The following is a 22,224-nucleotide window of genomic DNA, read 5'->3' as shown; positions in this document are numbered from 1 at the left end:
ATTCCATTCCCATCCATGTAATTCATAGAATAGGCGTAGGGTCCAAGTCTCCTGTTTTATTCCTGGTTGAGGCTCCAATATTCAGTCCATTTGTAGTGAAGGAGAATCCCTTGACCAATGGGGTGGCTAGAAACATCCAGTCGGCCAATCAGTAGCTTCATCCAACAGTTAAACCGAGTTCCAGGGTTCTCCTGAGGTATTTGATTGGACAGATAGTCACAGTTCCTGTTGGGAGTAGTATGATATGATTGGTTGGAAACAGAGTGAAAGGTCCCCGTTTAGGCATAAGATTGGATGAACAGTGATATGATCCAGCTCAAGGTTTTGTTTGGGTTGGTGGAGGTAAATGAGATAAGGGGTAATCTTCTTAAGGTGAGGGTGGACAGGGTCAAGGTGGATGTCACATTATAATGACATGATAACAGAATTAAACTGAAGCGTCTACAGGGCCTCTGTGTCTCTCTCTATATCTCCATGAACTACTGCCATTCAGTGAGTTTGTGGTTGTCATGGACAACAGGGTAGTCCCATAGCTGTAACCTGTATGGGCCTGATTGGGATGTGGCTCTAAGGTCGTACATACTCATGAAACATCATTTTACGATTTCCCTGAAAGACGCAATAATATTACATGAGGAGTACATGACTTAACTAGAAGGCTCCTGGTGGAAGCAAAACTCTCCCAATACTATGACCCACATGTAATCCCTATCACCCCTACAGACAGTATAGAATACAACCTAATCCCTATCCCCTCTACAGACAGTATAGAATACAACCTAATCCCTATCACCCCTACAGACAGTAAAGAATACAACCTAATCCCTATCACCCCTACAGACAGTATAGAATACAACCTAATCCCTATCACCCCTACAGACAGTATAGAATACAACCTAATCCCTATCACCCCTACAGACAGTATAGAATACAACCTAATCCCTATCACCCCTACAGACAGTATAGAATACAACCTAATCCCTATCACCCCTACAGACAGTAAAGAATACAACCTAATCCCTATCACCCCTACAGACAGTATAGAATACAACCTAATCCCTATCACCCCCTACAGACAGTATAGAATACAACCTAATCCCTATCACCCCTACAGACAGTAAAGAATACAACCTAATCCCTATCCCCCCTACAGACAGTATAGAATACAACCTAATCCCTATCACCCCTATAGACAGTAAAGAATACAACCTAATCCCTATCCCCTCTACAGACAGTATATAATACAACCTAATCCCTATCCCCTCTACAGACAGTAAAGAATACAACCTAATCCCTATCACCCCTACAGACAGTATAGAATACAACCTAATCCCTATCACCCCTACAGACAGTATAGAATACAACCTAATCCCTATCACCCCTACAGACAGTAAAGAATACAACCTAATCCCTATCACCCCTACAGACAGTATAGAATACAACCTAATCCCTATCACCCCTACAGACAGTATAGAATACAACCTAATCCCTATCACCCCTACAGACAGTATAGAATACAACCTAATCCCTATCCCCTCTACAGACAGTATATTATACAACACAGCACCATAGAAAGAGGCCATAGAACAATATCACTAAGGCTCTGTGTGTCTGGCCAACAAACACCACCATTCTATCTGCTCCTGTCTTCAAAATGGGGTTGAAAATCCAATCAAATGGAAACAGCCAGGAAACAACAGTTGAGTGTGTGGAAAGAGGGGGATAAGGGAGAGGGGGAGGTGAGAGGAGGAGGGGGTGAGAGGGGGGAGGTGAGAGGAGGAGGGGGTGAGAGGGGGGAGGAGAGAGGAGGAGGGGGGTGAGAGGGGGGAGGAGAGAGGAGGAGGGGGGTGAGAGGGGAAGAGGGTGAGAGGGGGGAGGTGAGAGGAGGAGGCGGTGAGAGGGGGGAGGTGAGAGGAGGAGGGGGTGAGAGGGGGGAGGTGAGAGGAGAGAGGAGGGGGGGGGTGAGAGGGGGGAGGAGAGAGGAGGAGGAGGGGGGAGGAGAGAGGAGGAGGGGGTGAGAGGAGAGAGGAGAGAGGAGGAAGGGGTGAGAGGAGAGAAGAGGAGGGAGGAGAGAGGAGGAGGGTGTGAGAGGGGGGAGGAGAAAGGAGAAAGGAGGAGGGGGTGAGAGGGGGGTGAGAGGGGGGAGGAGAGACCCGTCTGGGCAGGAGAGGAGCATCTCTGACCCTGAAACATGTTCTCTAGGCCACCTACCACCCGTCTGGGCAGGAGAGGAGCATCTAAAGCCCTGACCCTGAAACATGTTCTCTAGGCCACCTACCACCCGTCTGGGCAGGAGAGGAGCATCTCTGACCCTGAAACATGTTCTCTAGGCCACCTACCACCCGTCTGGGCAGGAGAGGAGCATCTCTGACCCTGAAACATGTTCTCTAGGCCACCTACCACCCGTCTGGGCAGGAGAGGAGCATCTCTGACCCTGAAACATGTTCTCTAGGCCACCTACCACCCGTCTGGGCAGGAGAGGAGCATCTCTGACCCTGAAACATGTTCTCTAGGCCACCTACCACCCGTCTGGGCAGGAGAGGAGCATCTCTGACCCTGAAACATGTTCTCTAGGCCTAGGACAGCAGCTCAGTCACCTTGGTTCTATTAACTGACAGCAACCCATAGCACTCTCAGCCAGGATCAGAGTGAAGAGACAGAGAGGTTGTTTTGCAACCAGATCTAACAGCATCTGTCTGAGTGAGACGCTTGCCCTGTCACGAGAGGACAGCAGGTGTAACTCTCTCTTTACGTTCGTATTTTAGGGCTAAATCCCAAATGGCACCCTACTCCCTACATAGTGCACTACTTTTGACCAGCGCCCTACTGGTCCAATGAACCCTATGGGCCATTTGGGACGCCTCCCCATGTCTAGGTGTTTTTCTACATTCTACACACCAGACTGTCTTTCATGCTGTAGCGGTTGTTTTGCTCATTAGCAGTCTAACAGTCTGTCATTGGCCAGTAGGTAATGAGTGGGTCCAAACGTCCTTATACAGATTGGTGGGGAACCTTAGGCTCCTCATCCAGACATTAACAGATTGGTGGGGAACCTTAGGCTGCTCATCCAGACATGGGACCCTCATAGGTCTTGATGCTCGGTGGATGATGAGGGGGATCTGGAGTTGTCTTTTTAAACCCTCTAAAAACGTTTTTCTTACAGGCTGCTATTATGACTGCGGTGGTGGATGACGTCTGAAGGTTGATGTAATGTAGGGTCTTGACCCAATGAAGGGGATTTTAACATTTTAACATTCAAATTCTCTTTTGTCTGTTTGTTACTTTTACTTTGTTCATATTTTATTTTTTTTTAAAAAGTTTTTTGGGGGAAACCAAGATAAATAGATGTGTATGTGCACAGCTTGTAGACAGAGAAAACACAACACTCTGGCCTCTGGTCTGGTCCTGACAGACACACACTAACACATTGGCACACGACCTAGATTAAAAATGTGTGAACCAGAAAGGCTTCATGTTGTAAAGAGCTAATGGGACTCTATTCCCTATTTAGTGCACTACTACCCTATGGGCCCTGGTCAAAAGTAGTGCACTATAAACGTTATAGGGTGCCCTTTGAGTCCCTAGAAGCTGCTTCATGGCAGCCGAGGACTTGGTGTGTGTGTGTGTGTGTGTGTGTGTGTGTGTGTGTCTGTGTGTGTGTGTGTAGTTAAAGCCTAGGCCAGCCAGTTACTGAACATCTAGGTACAGATGTGTCTAGAACAGAGGTGGATGGAGGGGGTGTGGCTGTATTGTAGAATAGAGGGGGACAGAGGTGGATGGAGGGGGTGGGGCTGTACAGTAGAATAGAGGGGGACAGAGGTGGATGGAGGGGGTGGGGCTGTACAGTAGAATAGAGGGGGACAGAGGTGGATGGAGATGGTGGGGCTGTACAGTAGACTAGAGGGGGATGGAGGGGGTGGGGCTGGAGGAAAAAGGGAGGCGAGGAGGAGGAGAGGAGGAGGAGGAGGGTGGTGCCAGAGTAAGAAGGGAGGCGCGAAGGAGGAGAGGAGGAGGAGGGTGGTGCCAGAGTAAGAAGGGAGGCGCGAAGGAGGAGAGGAGGAGGAGGAGAGGTAATCTCGTTAATGCCACAGCAGCAGCAGGCAGGTGCCCTGATGACAGGCACAGCCAGGGAACAAAAGACTGACGGGGTAAACAGCTGATGACCCTCACTCGCTACCCACTGCACAACACACACACACACACACACACACACACACACACACACACACACACACACACACACACACACACACACACACACACACACACACACACACACACACACACACACACACACACACACACACACACACACACACACACACACACACACACACACACACACACACACACACACACACACACACACAAAATAAGGGCGTACTTTGCCTCCACCAGGAGACCCCTTACATGAAATGATAGCTGGAGAGTTAGAGACAAACGGCCCTGCACCCTACAGGCGTTCCAAATCACACCCTATTCCAAATGACACCCTATTCCTATGGGACCCTGGTCAAAAGTAGTGCACTATTTAGGAAATAGTTGGATCTGTTGAGTTCTATCAAACTCATCTATTTATAAGTAATTATGTCCATGATCTTTTAGGTAACAATGAAATGCCATTCCCTTGGGTTGTTAATGACCCAACCAATCACTTTTTATAACCTCTGACCTGACTCTGCATGTTGTTGTGACGGTAAATGCATTTTTTTTCCAGATCTGAAACTAACAACTGACCCATGTAAACAGATGTAGCGATCACATTCAGATAGGGAGTATTGGCTGTGGTAGAGGGTGGAGAGGGGAGGGGGGAGAGAGGGAGGAGAGGGAGGGTGGAGAGGGGAGGGAGGGGTGAGGGGGTAGAGGGGGGATTTCAGTTTATTTTCCCCCAGCTCACCGAGACTCAAGAGGTGAGAGTGGGGTCACCAAGGACAGGCGGGCTAAAAAGTAATTCAAGTAAAATCAGGTGTCTTCCGTAAAACACAGAAGGGCTTGTGTTGAAAACACAACATAAAAGGCCCCAACCCTATTGATGACACATGCCAATTTCTGATCGTGTCTTAGGGGGCAACAGTTTCCCCCCTGTTGTAATATGGATGGCTCATAGTTGGATAAAACAGGGTCTAGGGACATACCATAACACCCTCCAAATCAACTCTGGACCTCAAAGCCCCCTCTAATTAGGGACTGGTTTAGACCTGGGACACCAGGTGGGTGCAATTAATGATCAGGTAGAACAGAAAGCCAGCAGGCTCCGGACCTCGTAGGGTCAGCGTTGAATGCCCCTGCCGTAAGATAATGGGGGGGGGCATGACAAGCAGCTGATGGAATGATCCAACCGTGTCAGTGACCATACAGACAACAGTCATAATAGGCCAGTAGGTTCCTTCCCCCTTGTGTTACATGCTTGGATGTAGGGGGGATGGGGACTAGGGGGGGTTGTTTGGCAGAGAGGGGGGAGGGGGGGGGACATGGGGATTGGGATTGGGGCGGGTTGTACCCCTCTACCCCTCCTCTCACCGGTCCAGTATGCAGCTGTAGTCCTGTGGGCCGCAGCCCCCCTCACTCTTCAGCTCGGCAAACACCTGGGTGAAGAAGTGGGGATCGGCGTTGATGCGCAGCATCTTGGCGCTGGTGGTGTCGATGATGGCAAGGCATCGGTCCCAGAACGCCTCTTTGCCAGCCTCCACCAGGAAAGGCTTCAGTGGGTAGGAGATCTCGTTGCCCATGTAGGAGTAGGAAAGGTAGAGGCAGGTGAGCAGCGTGGCCTGAAGCTCGTGCTCCGACGCCACCAGGTCCCCATCCACCACATTTCGACACAGCATGTAGACAAACACTACGTTGGCCGGCGTCACGAAGGCCTGGTCCTGCCAGCCCTGGAGGAGTAGAGAGCGGTCCACCGCCCGCAGCCACAGCACCGGGTCTGCCGGGGAGAGGTGCTTCAGCCGATAGCAGCGGCCACACAGGAACTCACCCAGACAGCGGAGGAGTTCACTAGTGGACGCCTGGATGATGACGCGCTTGGGGGACGAAGCGCCCATTCCTTGATGGGGCACCTTCTTGACGGAGGGTAGCTGCTGGGGTTTAATACCCATCTCATAGCTACAGTGCCCCTGGCCGAAGCCTATCCCCAGGCCTTGTCCTGCTGGCCTGTTGTAGCTGGAGAGGTTGGCACAGGATAGAGATTTCTTGACATTCGCCTGGTTGAGATGCAACACCGGGTCCTTCTGGTAGATGTTGTTGTTGTTGTTGAGGGGGTCTCCGAGCAACCCCGGGCCCCCAGAACATTTCTTAGAGCTCCCTCGTTTCTTGGTGGTGGCAACCAGGCGTTTCCAGGTGAGCGCCGGGAGGAAGATTGACTGGCCCCGTTTCAGGCCACCGGTGTGATCTTTCTGAGTGTTGAGCGATCGGCTGCTCAGGCTCGGGTAGTGGTTGAGGGAACCGGGCCGCGTGTCGTAGTAGCTGTTCTTCCTGGATGCAGGGGACAGTGATAATACTGCGCCCATGGTGAGTCAGTGATGTATTATACTGGCTTTGTGGGGTCGGATTTGGACAGGGTTGAGATGGAGGCACAGTTCTCTCCTGTTTAACGATTTAAGTTTAGTTGAATTTAGAGACTTAAACGTTTTCCAGTTGATGCTGACACTATTCAAATGCCCATGATGACACTGCCACTATCTGCAACACAAGAACAGGAAACGTATGATGTTGAGAATTAAAAAGCAAATAGCCTACTTAAACTTTGAAAATAATACATTTGTGTTTTTCTCTCTCAAACATTTACATTTGCTAATGCCCTGTCAAGCAGCGCTGTGCACCCGTGTCCCACCAGGTTGCTATTCGCACAAGCACATCAATACATACAGTGCCTTCAGAAAGTATTCATACCCGTTTACTTATTCCACATTTTGTTGTGTTACAGCCTGAATTCAAAATGGATTAAATCAATTGTTTGTCTCACCAATCTACACACAATACCCCATAATGACAAAGTGAAAACATGTTTTTACACATTTTTGCTAATTTATTGATAATGTACTTACACCCCTGAGTACTCACACCCCTGAGTCAAAACATGTTAGAATCACTTTTGGCAGCGATTACAGGTGTGAGTATTTCTGGGTAAGTCTCTAAGAGCTTTGCACACCTGGATTGTACAATATTTGCACATTATTATTTTTTAAATTCTTCATTCTCTGTCAAGTTGGTTGTGGCTCATTGCTAGACAGCCATTTTCAAGTCTTGCCATAGAAGCCGATTTAAGTCAAAACTGTAACTAGGCCACTCCAGTGTATATTTGGCCTTGTGTTTTAGGTTATTGTCCTGCTGAAAGGTGAATTTGTCTCCCGGTGTCTGAACCAGATGTTCCTCTAAGATTTTGCCTGTGCTTAGCTCTATTCCATTTCTTCTTATCATAAAGAACTCCCTAGTCCTTGCCGATGACAAGCATACCCATAACATGATGCAGCCACCACCATGCTTGAAAATATGAAGAGTTGTACTCAATGATGTGTTGTGTTAGATTTGTACCAAATATAACGCTTTGTATTCAGGACATAAAGTTAATTTCTTTGCACATTTTTTGCAGTTTTACTTTAGTGCCTTATTGCAAACAGGATGCATGTTTTGGAATATTTTGTATTCTGTACAGGCTTCCTTCGTTTCACTCTGTCAATTAGGTTAGTATTGTGGAGTAACTACAACGCTGTTGATCCATCCTCAGTTTTCTCCTATTACAGCCATTAAACTCTAACTGTTTTAAAGTGGAACCAGCAGCATCTTAACTACTTTGCAGATATGAAACAAACAGACAATCATAATATCAGTCAAAAAATATCAAATTCCCAGTTTATGCTAGAAAATCAACTTTATAAGCAGTTTTAAAAATAGATTATATTTGACTCAAAATTCCATGTTGGTAGAATAGATGGATGCAGTTCAATGCATGATTAATATCATTCACAAATACATTTCTTGGTAGTCCCAAAAATATTGCTATCAGGTTGTAAATCACAACTGGCCTGGTACATTGTTTGCTGCCTCCATCCATTCGGGATGCACTATTTCAGTTTCAATGACTCAATATGTTGGACAAAAACAGACTAATGTAACTAAGGCTGGGAATGTCAATACAATCAAACTAGCAAGGGCAATGACCACAAGTCAGTCATAACGTGGCTAATAGGCTAGCGTACCTATTTATGTAGCTATTTATTTAGCAAGCTAAAAACACGGAGCCTAACGTTAGCTAGCTAACTAGCTAGCTAGCTAGCTGCTGGGAGGATGTCATATCATTGGAGGAGTGGGTTAGTGACCGACTTTTCCCCCTAATCATAGCCGTGGGAAGTAGGGGTGCTGAGGGTGCTGCAGGACCCCCTGAAAAATGCTAATAATTTTTTATTTTATAATTATTTATTTTTTTCTCACAAAAGTAGTGCACTGGGCCTTTAATTGTCCTGCATTAGCGGATCGATACAGCCGTCTCCCCCCCCCCCCCATCAAATCACCCTCTTCTGAGTGTGCCAGAGAGCACAGAATAACTGATTAATTTACAAACGCGCAACATCCACTGAATATGACCGGTGTCAGTAAACGTCGGCAAAAAAAGTAATTAAATTGTTGCCGGCAGCACAGTTAGTCACTAACGCTCTAGATAACATGTAAAAACAGCCTAACCAGCTCTGCTAGGGCGAGTAAAATGGTCAGAGTCAGGTGTTCTCTCATTTGGGAGTTTGTAGTGCAGTTTTTCCATGCATAGAACTACGGATAGAAAAAAGATGGTGGAAGCGGATGATGAAGTGGATTCTGAATCTAATGGCGGTAGAATCAAGGAGAATTTGAATATTGTCCAAAAGAAAGGAAAACGGAGCAAAGTAGAGTACAGTGATGAGAACGTCACTTCGTATCTAGTAGGAGTACGGTTTGTTAATGAGGAGCAGCTGATTGAATTACCAATCTTGAGGAATCCATTTGAGATATCCAAACTGGTGGAGAGAGTGCTGGGTGGAGTGAAGGCAGTGAGGATCACGAGAGGCGTTTGAAGTGTTGTGTGTGTCTCTTAGGAACAGGGCACCCATCAAGGGGGTTATATCTGGAGTCTCGTGGGAAGTAGATGTTGAAGAGATGAAAAATATTCCTGGAGTGATTGATGCACGTTGGATGAATTGTGTGTTGAATGAAGAAAAAGTGAAGTCTATCTGTTCTTTTGTTTTTTTGATATGGAGTCTCTCCCTACTCAAGTGCAGTTAGGGTATGTTAACTACAGTCAGAGCGTTTATCCCAAGACCAATGCAGTGTGATCATTGTAAAGCTTTTGGTCATGTTTCAAGTGTTTGCAGAAGGGAGAAGCTGAGATGTCCAACTTGTGGAAAATATCATATTATGTGTTATAAAAGTGATAAATGTGACATGTTGCAATTGTGGTGGGAACCATGAAGCCACGTCTTTCGAATGCCCCACAAGGGGTGAAAGAGAATGAGGTGGGCAAAGTCAGGGCTATCCAGAGCATATCATATGCAGCAGCTGCTAAAAGGGTTGAGGGTTTGAATGGTGCTCCTGAAGAGTCCATGGTGGTGGATAGGCCTTCACTGCAGGCTGCAGGGGATGTCTTTCACCAGCAGGACCCTGACATTTTAAAGGTTAAGAAGGTGGACTTTGTAGCTTTTATAGCTATGGTGATAAATGGCACTGCCAAGGTGGAGAGAAGGTCCAGGAAGATAGAAATCATTGTGGAAGCGGTGGAGAGGTTCCTGGGGCTGAAAGATTTCTCGGCGGAGGAGTTACATGGAATATTGTCACAAGCCGTACCACCCCCTCAGGGCCTAGAGCCGGAGAAGGGGGATATGGAGAATTGAAAGAAGGAAGAAGTGAGAGTTTTGTTTTGTTTTGTTATTGTACCATTTTTATTTGGGTGGATTAAGTTAGTTTCCCTATCACGTATGGATTTTCTTTTTACCTTGTTTTGGTTTCAACCCGTCCAGTCGGTGGCGGCAATACACCTTTTTGGGTTGTAGTCCGCCATAAAACCCACATAAGAAGAAGAAGAAGAAGAAGTTCTCAAATTTGTGTCTGGAAGCAGTTAGCAAGCTAGCCAACCCAGTTAGCTTGGGTGCTTGACTGCCGTTGTGAGGAACGCTTCGATCAACACTACTACTCGGCCAGAGCGTCCAGTGTGCACTCTAAACCCTCGGACAGCGAAACCCTCTGAATTTACGAACAGACAATCTGACAACGCTCTGAATTTACGACCCAGAGCACACTCTGACACACAGGAGGCAATTTACGAACTCACCCTTAGTTGTCAATGAAATGTATTTGGCGTCAATCAAATGGGCGGACAGGCAGGCAAGTTCCCATCAAGTCGTCAAAACGTGGATGGGTTGGGACAAGCATGCATGGGCAGGCGAGCTACAGAAGGACAAGCAGGTTACTACACCCCATCGTTTATCAGAGCAATTCTGATGGCCAACTAGCTGAAAAAGTTTAAGAGGTTTTGTCTAATGTTCCCTCGCTAGATTTTAGCTCATCTCGCTCTAGCATTAGTTGTTGATCTTGTTGCTGTTGATGTGCATAACTGAGGGAGAGATAGCCTACCTTTTCATGGTTGTTTGATCAATAGGACTGTAAAGTTCCCAAATGTAAGTGGACTCCCATGGTATTTACATATTTGCAGAAATCCATTCAGGTGTATTTTGTGTCTTTTGGCGAATGCGTTCGTTCTAATGATCTAAAGTTGCACTGTTGCTACTGCCAGTTCAAAGTGAATGATGACAGGCCTGTGTGGCAAATGGTTTATTTGCATAAAGGCCTACTGTAGCTCTGATTGGCTATGGCTCACTGGTCTGCGTAGACTCTGGTCCTGGACGAGACAGCTGTTTTTTTAGGTTTTATTTACTGCAGTGTCTATTAATTGTCACAAATGCCTTACTGTACGTCATCCCCAAACATTCTATGAATTTATGAAAACATGAAAATTACCATATCTAAGTACTAGCTTGTCATAAAATGTAAAATATATATATATATTTTACATTTTCTGACAAGCTAGTACTTAGATATGGTAATTTTCACGTTTTCATAAATTCATAGAATGTTTGTATATATATAATATTCTTCCTGAGGCATATGAACAGATTTTAATAAGATTTCATGTTGCTAAAATGCTGTCAGTTCCACTTTAAAGTCACCATTGGCCTCATGGTGAATTCCCTGAGCGGTTTCTTTGAGAGGCATTGGAAAACCTCCCTCCCTGGTCTTTGTGGTTTAATATGTGTTTGAAATTCACTGCTTGACTGAGGGACCTTACAGATAATTGCATGTGTGGGCTACAGATATGAGGTAGTCATTCAAAAATCATGTTAAACACTATTATTGCACACAGAGTGAGTCCATGCAACTTATTGTGTGACTTGTTAAGCAAATGTTTACTCCTGAACTTATTTAAGCTTGCCATAACAAAGGGGTTGAATACTTATTGACTCAAGACATTTCAGCTTTCCATTTTTAAATAATTTGTACAAATTTCGAAAAACAATTACACTTTGACATTATGGGGTATTGTGTGTAGGTGACAAAAACAAGTGACAGAAATTTTACATTCAGGCTGTAACACAACAAAATGTTGAAAAAGTCAAGGGGTGTGAATATTTTCTGGCACTGTAGCTCTGGTCCAGGGCGTTAGTGCGCGCTCTTCTACTAACCTCTACGAACGCCCTGGATCAGAGCTAGTCCAGACAATTCCCTAGTGTGAGGACCGTTCCTCATGCGCCAGTCTCTCCTTAAGTCACCATACTGACCCAAATAGCCTATCCGCGCAGCTATAATTGTAGAATCAATTCAACACATTGTTGTAGCCTACTGCAGTGCGCTATGGAAATAAATAGTCGATTTCCATGCACAATTATATTCTAGGGCAGGCTACAATGTGTCAGTGCGCACTTTAACAAGATTGTATAAAGCCGATAGAAACACAAGCTTTCTGACAAAAATAAAACTCCACAATCAATGAATCCCCATTTCCCATAAAAACATAGAAATATAATTATCAATGAGAAATAAATACAATTTGCAAACCCAAACAGGTCATATTTTTTCAAAAGGCAAACAAACAAACAGAGATGCTCACCTAGCCTATGTAGGCGATATCATTAGATGTCCGATGGCAGTAATCAACCCGTTGTCCATTATCGCCTATCTGCAGTCCGTGATTTACAGAACTGCACATCAAAGCGCAATAAATGGACTGCCTGTGTGGAGGTAACATTGACAAATGTTCAGATGATTCAGTTCAAGAAGCGCTTCTGAGCGTTTTGTTATTCTGAGGGCAGCCGCGTAGAAGCCGTCCGTCTCGGCCAAGTCGAGTGCAGGTGTCCGGCGCCGCTGAATAGCTGCTGCAGACTAAATCCAAAAGGCTGCTCCGTTATAGAGTAGAACTTCTTCTGTCAGTCGAGTCTCCATCTCAAAGGGATGACAACGCAAACTTTCACTTGGATATCTGACCACACTGTCCTTTAAATGCATTCCATCTTCGTGTGCAGAATAGCCTCTACAGAATTTTATGTAAATACGAAGTCCTTCGGAAACAGACAGAATACCGGGGAAAAGATGATCTGGGTCAGCCCCTCATATCGGTCTCCATAACCGTACGTTTCGAACAGAAGCGGTGCCTCGGCTTGACAACTCTTCTCTTCACTCCAACAGATTGGCCGCTTTGTGGGCGTGGGTGTAGGCGTGAACCTATTCAAGCAAGTAAGTAACTACATTTTGAAAATGTAAAAAAACTCTGTATTATTAGCTAGCTGGCTACTTACAGCAGGTCACTGTGTGTAGGCTAATGAGTTGTTTGTTAGCTAGCTAGCTAGCCAACTTTACATACTATAGCTAAGTGAAATATCATCATCTAGTTGACTTCATATTAGCTTGTTATCTTGATTTAGGCCTATTCATCACTGTAAATTAAAAACTCATGCACCCAATACATTTGTAGATAACAGCAATGGAAGAGGGTGAAAGGATTTTCTGCTCCAGATGTAAGAAAAGGGAGGAAGGTTAGGTGTTCTAGTTAGATAGGGCAGGTTGTGGGATGACATTATGAAAATATTCTCCAGTTTTAGTCCCTAGAGAGGAAAACTATGAAGACAGACAAGGAGATAATAGCCAGGGCTGTCTAATTGTAATAAAAATGAAGCCTGTTTCTTTGTGACGTCTGTCCTCAGATATGGGGAGCTGCGAAAGCCTGTCTGCAGATGAAGAGGTCCCAGAGAATGTCCCAAGAGACTGCTGGCACATCCTTGACTGCCATGGGTTGTATGGTGTACTTATGTTAGGCAAATGTTGTTTACAACAATACAGTTAAAAGTCACACACAATGTAGGCTACAAACGTATTACAACTGTAGCAGGCCAATCCTTCTCCTGGAGGTCTGCTGGGTGTGCAGGGTTGTGTTCCAGCGTAGCACTAGCACACCTGATTCAACTTTATCAAACCTAATGAGTTGATAATAATGTGTATTATTGCTGGGCTGGAATAGAAGTCTGCTCACCCAGTAGATCAGGGAGTGGAGCAAGGTTGGCCACCTCTGGTATGGACTTTTGCGTTCACCTACTTACTAAGATTTTACATTTACATTTACAAACAAGTTAGATTATTTATACATTTTGAAAAATATATTTTTGTATTAATTCTATGTTGATTCATTGAAGTGAAGTGTTTTAAACTTGTTTTCATTGTTAACTTAAACACTATTCAAGATTAACTAGTGTCAATGTTCATCACAGAACACAATTCTGCAGTAAAATGTTGGGAAGGGAATCTGTCTCCAATTTGTCTGTGTTTCTGTGTTGCGTTCTCAAATGAACATTACCTTTTTGTCCAGTTGTGAGCTCTCCTATCGGTTTTATTTGATTGTCACTCTGTCTCAGGAAAGCAGCCATGTTAACACATTTAGCAGCTTATCATAATGGAATGCATCACTAATGCAGCCACAGGCCTACAGTATTGTGGCATAACTGGCCCAGTGGCCATGTGCAATCAATGTGCCCCTTGTCATTCTACATCTGAAGCAGAGAATAGCTGAACTCACACATCATTTGCATATTGATGAGATAGCTATGTGTTCTCAATTTAAAATGATACCAGTAGATAATGTATGTGAGGCTAATCATCAACCAGATTTTTCTGACATGAAATTGTTTAGTGCAAATCCAAACCTTGTATTCTAGCTACAGTACTGTACATGGAAATAAGGAGCTGGCAATTTGTAGGCTAATTCAAAATGGAGACCCATAGGGCGGCGCACAATTGGCCCAGCGTCGTCCAGGGTAGGGGAGGGAATGGCCGGCAGGGATGTAGCTCAGTTGGTAGAGCATGGCGTTTGCAACGCCAGGGTTGTGGGTTTGATTCCCACGGGGGGCCAGTATGCAAAATAAAAAAATAATAATGTATGCACTCACTAACTGTAAGTCGCTCTGGATAAGAGCGTCTGCTAAAATGACTAAAAAATAAATAAAAAAATAAAATAAAATGTCAAAAAGGAAAATAGTTTGGCGTGGGGAGTGTTGTCATTCTACCTTGTTTATTTGCCGAGAATGCTTTTAGAATCCAGAGTTAAAAATCAGAAGGTCAATGGCATGGAGGAGGATTGCAGATATGTTGGTGTTGATTGTGGGTAAAGATAGATTTGCAAAGCCACAATTTCAAATTACCCATTAATGTGAATGTAGGCCTATGTATTTTACAGGAAGTGAGCTATAATCATCAATGTCATGACATAAGTATAATGAAAGAGCCATAAGCTATAATATATGAGGATCATAAAGTTAAGATACCATAATCCAATTGGTAGCATATTACATGGAAAATTCCTGCTTAGTGTATAATTTACAATGTTATAATGCGTGTTACTGGTGATTTCTATCCTTTGGTGGGCAAATTTCACAATTTAATTTACTTAACACATTCACAAATGCTGGCTTTGATCACAGTTTTGAGGTTTAGGTTGCTTAATGTTCATAGCTAGCTAGCAGCACAAGCAAACATTGTTGTGCAAATCTCTCTTCATCCACCATTATCACCAACAATCTCTGTATTCTAGCAAAGCAAAATCATATAGAATTGCAAAATCATACACAGCAATGATTTGCTTTCCTCCATCTTTTTTGGTTGTGCTTGCCTGGAAGTAATGACAGGCTGAACTATGTTTCATGAACAGAAGATTTTCAAGCAAACATTTGCTCCTCACCTGATTGGTTAATTGCAGCGGTGTCGGCGTGCAATTTACTTAAAGTAGAGCAGAGCCGAACTTTTTCTATCGCTCCTCTAGCAGGGTTCGCGCCGTTCACCTTCCCACAATCCCCTGCACATTGTGCCGCGTGCTCCCGTTGAAAATGAATGGGGGCGCTGTGCTGCTCTGCTAGCGTACAAACACAACACACTCAACTGATCAGGCAGATTATTCAAGATGGACTTCGAAAATCGTTGTCTGTCCATGTCCTGAGGACGTCGGGAAATTCTTTCAAAATCGGCCACCAGGGGCAACAGTAAGCGCTATTAGCATGAAGTAGCCTTGGGTTTTGCTAGAGTGTTGTGGATGGAGGTGGCGGACGGGGTGCGATGGATGACTCCAGACCGTAAAGTTTTTTTTTTTTTTACCATATCCCAAACCTTAACCCTTACCTTAACCATTTGGAATGAATCCCTAAACTTTATGTTTTAGCAACTTCGAAATTTGACATTTGGAGAAACAGAATGATGTGGAGCAGGAGGAGCAACCTAGGGGACTCTATTTTAACAAATCTAACGATATGGAGGAGCAGGAGGAGCAACCCAGGGGGCTATCGTTAATCTAAGCACTGGCGGTAGCGCCATAGACTGGGGGAGGGTGGGGTGGGGGTGTCAGAAATATTGTTGCTATTTTCACGACCAAAAAATTATTGGTGCAGTGCTGGCGGTGGCATGAAAGGGCTGGGTTTTTACGAATAATCCAGTTGTGGGTGTGTTGAGGCTTGGCGCCTCACTGGCCAATCAGAACGTACTCCATGGCTAAATATATGGTTGCTTCAAGTTGTGCATTTACAGTCTTTGATGTATTGCCTTGGAATCAAATCCAATTCTAATGTTTGAAACGAAATAACAAAATGAAGACCTATTTGCTAAATATGTTAAAACCCGGTAGAGTTTGTTGACGCACCGGTGCGTCAATCTAAGGAACATAATAAAAAAATCCCCGTCAAAATCCGTAAATTTAAGCTAGACATATCTGGGCTTTTTTGCGTGGGCTGCGTCTCAATCTACTGCAGCTGCCTATGGTGGCCTTCCTTCTTTCCTTCCTTCCATCTGTGGTGGTTGAGCTACAGACCATGAGACATCCTGAAAATTGGTCTCACGAAAACGTCTGTTAGCGACCGAACAGTTTGGACTACAAAACTAATGTGACCCCTTTGTGGAAAGGGACTCGTCTGAAGGTAACTGGTACCGGTTTAAAACAATGTACAGTGGCTTGCGAAAGTATTCACCCCCCTTGGCATTTTTCCTATTTTGTTGCCTTACATCCTGGAATTAAAATTAATTTTTGAGGGGTTTGTATAATTTCATTTACACAACATGCCTACCACTTTGAAGATGCAAAATATTTTTTATTGTGAAAATAACTTGAGCGTGCATAACTATTCACCCCCCCTAAGTCAATACTTTGTAGAGCCACCTTTTGCAGCAATTACAGCTGCAAGTCTCTTGGGGTATGTCTCTATAAGCTTGGCACATTAACCACTGGGATCTTTGCCCATTCTTCAAGGCAAAACTGCTCCAGCTCCTTCAAGTTGAATGGGTTCTGCTGGTGTACAGCAATCTTGAAGTCATACAACAGATTCTCAATTGGATTGAGGTCTGGGCTTTGACTAGCCCATTCCAATACATTTAAATGTTTCCCCTTAAACCACTCGAGTGTTGCTTTAGCAGTATGCTTAGGGTCATTGTCCTTCTGGAAGGTGAACCTCCGTCCCAGTCTCAAATCTCTGGAAGAGTGAAACAGGTTTCCCTCAAGAATTTCCCTGTATTTAACGCCATCCATCATTCTTTCAATTCTGACCAGTTTCCCAGTCCCTGCCGATGAAAAACATCCCCACAGCATGATGCTGCCACCACCATGCTTTACTGTGGGGATGGTGTTCTCGGGGGGTTAGAGGTGTTGGGTTTGTGCCAAACATAGTGTTTTTCTTGATGGCCAAAAAGCTCAATTTTAGTCTCATCTGACCAGAGTACCTTCTTCCATATGTTTGGGGAGTCTCCCACATGCCTTTTGGCGAACACCAAACGTGTTTGCTTATTTTTTTCTTTAAGCAATGGCTTTTTTCTGGCCACTCTTCCGTAAAGCCCAGCTCTGTAGGAGTGTACGGCTTAAAGCGGTCCTATGGACAGATACTCCAATCTCCGCTGTGGAGCTTTGCAGCTCCTTCAGGGTTTTCTTTGGTGTGTTTGTTGCCTCTCTCCTTGCCTTGTCTGTGAGATTTGGTGGGCGGCCCTCTCTTGGCAGGTTTGTTGTGGTGCCATATTCTTTCCATTTTTTATTAATGGATTTAATGGTGCTCCGTGGGATGTTCAAAGTTTCGAATATTTTTTCATAACCCAACCCTGATCTGTATTTCTCCACAACTTTGTGCCTGACCTGTTTGGAGAGCTCCTTGGTCTTCATGGTGCCGCTTGATTGGTGGTGCCCCTTGCTTAGTGGTATTGCAGACTCTGGGGCCTTTCAGAACCGGTGTATGTATTCTGAGATCATGTGACAGATCGTGTGACACTTAGATTGCACACAGGTGGACTTTATTTAACTAATTATGTGACTGCTGAAGGTAACTGGTTGCACCAGATCTTATTTAGGGGCTTCATAGCAAAGGGGTTGAGTACATACAGTTGAAGTCGGTAGTTTACATACACCTTAGCCAAAAACATTTAAACTCAGTTTTTCACAATTTCTGACATTTCATCCTTGTATAAATTCCCTGTTTTAGGTCAGTTAGGATCACCACTTTATTTTAAGAATGTGAAATGTCAGAATAATAGTAGAGAGAATTATTTATTTCAGCTTTTATTTATTTCATCACATTCCCAGTGGGTCAGAAGTTTACATACACTCAATTAGTATTTGGTAGCATTGCCTTTAACTTGTTTACTTGGGTCAAACGTTTCAGGTAGCCTTCCACAAGCTTCCCACAATAAGTTGGGTGAATTTTGTCCCATTCCTCCTGACAGAGCTGGTGTAACTGAGTCAGGTATGTAGGCCTCCTTGCTCGCACACGCTTTTTCAGTTCTGCCCACAAATGTTCTATAGGATTGAGGTCAGGGCTTTGTGATGGCCACTCCAATACCTTGACTTTGTTGTCCTTAAGCCATTTTGCCACAACTTTGGAAGTATGCTTGGGGTCATTGTCCATTTGGAAGACCCATTTGCGACCAAGCTTTAACTTCCTGACTGATGTCTTGAGATGTTGCTTCAATATATCCACATAATTTTCCTTCCTCATGATGCCATCTATTTTGTGAAGTGCACCAGTCCCTCCTGTAGCAAAGAACCCCCACAGCATGATGCTGCCACCCCAGTGCTTCACAGTTGGGTTCTTCGGCTTGCAAGATACCCCCTTTTTCCTCCAAGCATAACGATGGTCATTATGGCCAAACAGTTCTATTTTTGTTTCATCAGACCAGAGGACATTTCTCCAAAAAGTAAGATATTTGTCCCCATGTGCAGTTGCAAACCGTAGTCTGGCTTTTTTATGGCGGTTTTGGAGCAGTGGCTTCTTCCTTGCTGAGCGGCCTTTCAGGTTATGTCGATATACGACTCGTTTTACTCTGGATATAGATACTTTTGTACCTGTTTCCTCCAGCATCTTCACAAGTTCCTTTGCTGTTGTTCTGGGATTGATTTGCACTTTTCGCACCAAAGTACGTTCATCACTAGGAGACAGAACGCGTCTCCTTCCTGAGCGGTATGACGGCTGCGTGGTCCCATGGTGTTTATACTTGCATACTATTGTTTGTACAGATGAACGTGGTACCTTCAGGCGTTTGGAAATTGCTCCCAAGGATGAACCAGACTTGTGGAGGTCTACAATTTTTTTTCTGAGGTCTTGGCTGATTTCTTTAGATTTTCCCATTATGTCAAGCAAATAGGCACTGAGTTTGAAGGTATGCCTTGAAATACATCCACAAGTACACCTCCAATTGACTCAAATTATGTCAAATAGCCTATCAGAAGCTTCCAAAGCGACGACATCATTTTCTGGAATTTTCCAAGCTGTTTAAGGCACAGTCAACTTAGTGTATGTAAACTTCTGACCAACTGGAATTGAGATACAGTGAATTATAAGTGAAATAATCTGTCTGTAAACAATTGTTGGAAAAAGTACTTGTGGCTTGCACATTGACTTGTGAAAACTAGAGTTTGTTAACAAGAAATTTGTGGAGTGGTTGAAAAAAAGGTTTTAATGACTCCAACCTAAGTGTATGTAAACTTCCGACTTCAACTGTATGCACGCACCACTTTTCCGTTATTTATTTTGTAGAATTTTTTTAAACAAGTTCTTTTTTTCATTTCACTTCACCAATTTGGACTATTTTGTGTATGTCCATTACATGAAATCCAAATAAAAATCATTTTAAATTACAGGTTGTAATGCAACAAAATTGGAAAAACGCCAAGGGGGATGAATAATTTTGCAAGGCACTGTATGGAAGTATGGAGGTAGTTTTGTGCCTAACCCCAAAAAAGGGGTTAAATATGTGTAGTATATATACAGTACCAGTCAAACGTTTGGACACACCTACTCATTCCAGGGTTGTTCTTTATTTTTACTATTTTCTACATTGTAGAATAATAGTGAAGACATCAAAACTATGAAATAACACTTCCAAACTTTTGACTGGTACTGTATATATACAGTGCATTTGGTAAGTATGCACATTTTTTTCCCACATTTTGTTACGTTACAGCCTTATTCTAAAATTGATTAAGTTGTTTACCCCCCCATAGTACACACAATACCCTATAATGACAAAGGAAAAATAGGTTTTTAGAAATCTGTGCAAAAGATCAAACCATGTATTAAAAATAAACTGAAATATCACATTTACATAAGTATTCAGACCCTTTAGTCATTACTTTGTTGAAGCACCTTTGGCAGTGATTATAGCCTTGAGTCTTTTTGGATATGATGCTACAAGCTTGGCACACCTGTATTTGGGGAGTTTCTCCCATTCTTCTCTGCAGATTGGATGGGGAGAATCGCTGCACAGCAATTTTCAGGTCTCTCCAGAGGTTCGATCGGGTTCAAGTCCGGGCTCTGGCTGGGCCACTCAAAGACATTCAGAGACTTGTTCTGAAGCCACTCCTGTGTTGTCTTGGCTGTGTGCTTAGGGTCATTGTCCTGTTGGAAGGTGAACCTTCTCCCCCAGTCTGAGGTCCTGAGTGCCGTGGAGCAGGTTTTCATCAAGGATCTCTCTGTACTTTGTTCCGTTCATCTTTCCCTTGATCCTGACTAGTCTCCCAGTCCCTGCCGCTGAAAAACATCCCCACAGCATGATGCTGCCACCACCATGCTTCACCGTAGGGATGGTGCCAGGTTTCATCCAGATGTGACGCTTGCCATTCAGGCCAAAGAGTTCAATCTTGGTTTCATCAAACCAGAGAATCTTGTTTCTCATGGTCTGAGAGTCCTTTAGGTGCGTTTTGGCAAACTCCAAACAGGCTGTCATGTGCCTTTAACTGAGGAGTGGCTTCCGTGTGGCCACACTACCATTAAGGCCTGATTGGTGGAGTGCTGCAGAGATGGTTGTCCTTCTGGAAGGTTCTCCTATCTCCACAGAGGAACTCTGGAGCTCTGTCAGAGTGACCCATCGGGTTCTTGGTCACCTCCCTGACCAAGGTCCTTCTCCCCCAATTGCTCAGTTTGGCCGGGCGGCCAGCTCTAGGAAGAGTCTTGGTGGTTCCAAACTTCTTCCATTTAAGAATGATGAAGGCCACTTTGTTCTTGGGGACCTTCAATGCTGCAGACATTTTTTGGTACCCTTCCCCAGATCTGTGCCGCAACACATCCTGTCTCGGAGCTCTACGGACAATTCCTTCGACCTCATGGCTTGGTTTTTGCTCTGACATGCACTGTCAACTGTGGGTCCTTATATAGACAGGTGTGTGCCTTTCCAAATCATGTCCAATCAATTTAATTTACCACAGGTGGACTGCAATCAAGTTGTAGAAACATCTCAAGGACGATCAATGGAAACAGGATGCACCTGAGCTCAATTTCGAGTCTCATAGCAAAAGGGTCTGAATACTTATGTAAATATTTCAGTTTTTTATTTTTAGTACATTTGGAAAAATTAATAAAAACCTGTTTTTGCTTTGTCATTAGGGGGTATTGTGTGTAGATTGATGAGGATTTTTATTTAATCAATTTTAGAATAAGTAAGTAACGTAAAAACATTTGGGAAAAGTTAATACAGTACCAGTCAAAAGTTTGGACACACCTACTCATTCAAGGGTTTTTCTTTATTTTGACTATTTTTTTTACATTGTAGAATAATAGTGAAGACATCAAAACTATGAAATAACACATATGGATTCATGTAGTAACCAAAAAAAAATTGGTTACTACATGATTCATTCCTCATGAAGCTGGTTGAGAGAATGCCAAGAGTGTGCAAAGCTGTCATCAAGGCAAAGGGTGGCTGCATTGAAGAATTTCAAATATAAAATATATTTGGATTTGTTTAACACTTATTTGGTTACTACATGATTCCACATGTGTTATTTCATAGTTTTGATGTCTTCACTATTATTCTACAATGTAGAAAATAGTAAAAATAAAGAAAAACCCTTGAATGAATAGGTGTGTTCAAACTTTTGACTGGTACTGTATTTCTTGAGCTTTATTTTATCTCGTAGATATAGGATAGACACTTCAAAACCTTGTTCCTTATGATTTATTTTTTGACGGTCTATTCTGCAATTTATGAATGTGTTATTCAATGCGTTTCTATAGGCTATAGTAGTAAAGGCCAAATTCAATATTTTATCAAATCTCTTTTTCAATGTTTTTTTATTATACCTAAAGGGGTGTTACAATTCAAAATCAAATATCTAAATGATCCATAGTATTACCATCTTAAAACAATTCCATATTAATTTCTTCTATCTCCTAGATATAGGACAGACACTTCAAAACCTTGTTTCATATG

The 22,224-nt window shown here is 43.7% G+C and overlaps 1 protein-coding gene across 1 annotated transcript; it reads right to left on the bottom strand.

Annotated features, from left to right (window-relative positions):
• Window positions 1-5,444: 5,444 nt before the first annotated feature.
• Window positions 5,445-12,212, bottom strand: LOC121586802 (cyclin-dependent kinase 5 activator 1-like). Its single transcript, XM_041903798.2, has 2 exons — window positions 12,125-12,212; window positions 5,445-6,678 (listed from the first exon to the last, which is right to left on the bottom strand). Exon 2 carries the CDS (start codon window positions 6,504-6,506, stop codon window positions 5,517-5,519), a length of 990 nt encoding a protein of 329 aa, XP_041759732.1. The 5' UTR covers window positions 6,507-6,678; window positions 12,125-12,212; the 3' UTR covers window positions 5,445-5,516.
• Window positions 12,213-22,224: the final 10,012 nt, after the last annotated feature.

This window comes from Coregonus clupeaformis, chromosome 17 (assembly GCF_020615455.1).
Source record: "Coregonus clupeaformis isolate EN_2021a chromosome 17, ASM2061545v1, whole genome shotgun sequence".
In the NCBI taxonomy this organism is placed as follows: Eukaryota; Metazoa; Chordata; class Actinopteri; order Salmoniformes; family Salmonidae; genus Coregonus; species Coregonus clupeaformis.
Note: the sequence above shows the minus strand (reverse complement) of the source record. Positions and strands in the feature narration are given on the sequence as shown.

Coding starts and splice junctions, on each gene's coding strand:
- LOC121586802 (XM_041903798.2), bottom strand. CDS start 6,506: ATGGGCGCAGTATTATCACTGTCCCCTGCATCCAGGAAGAACAGCTAC.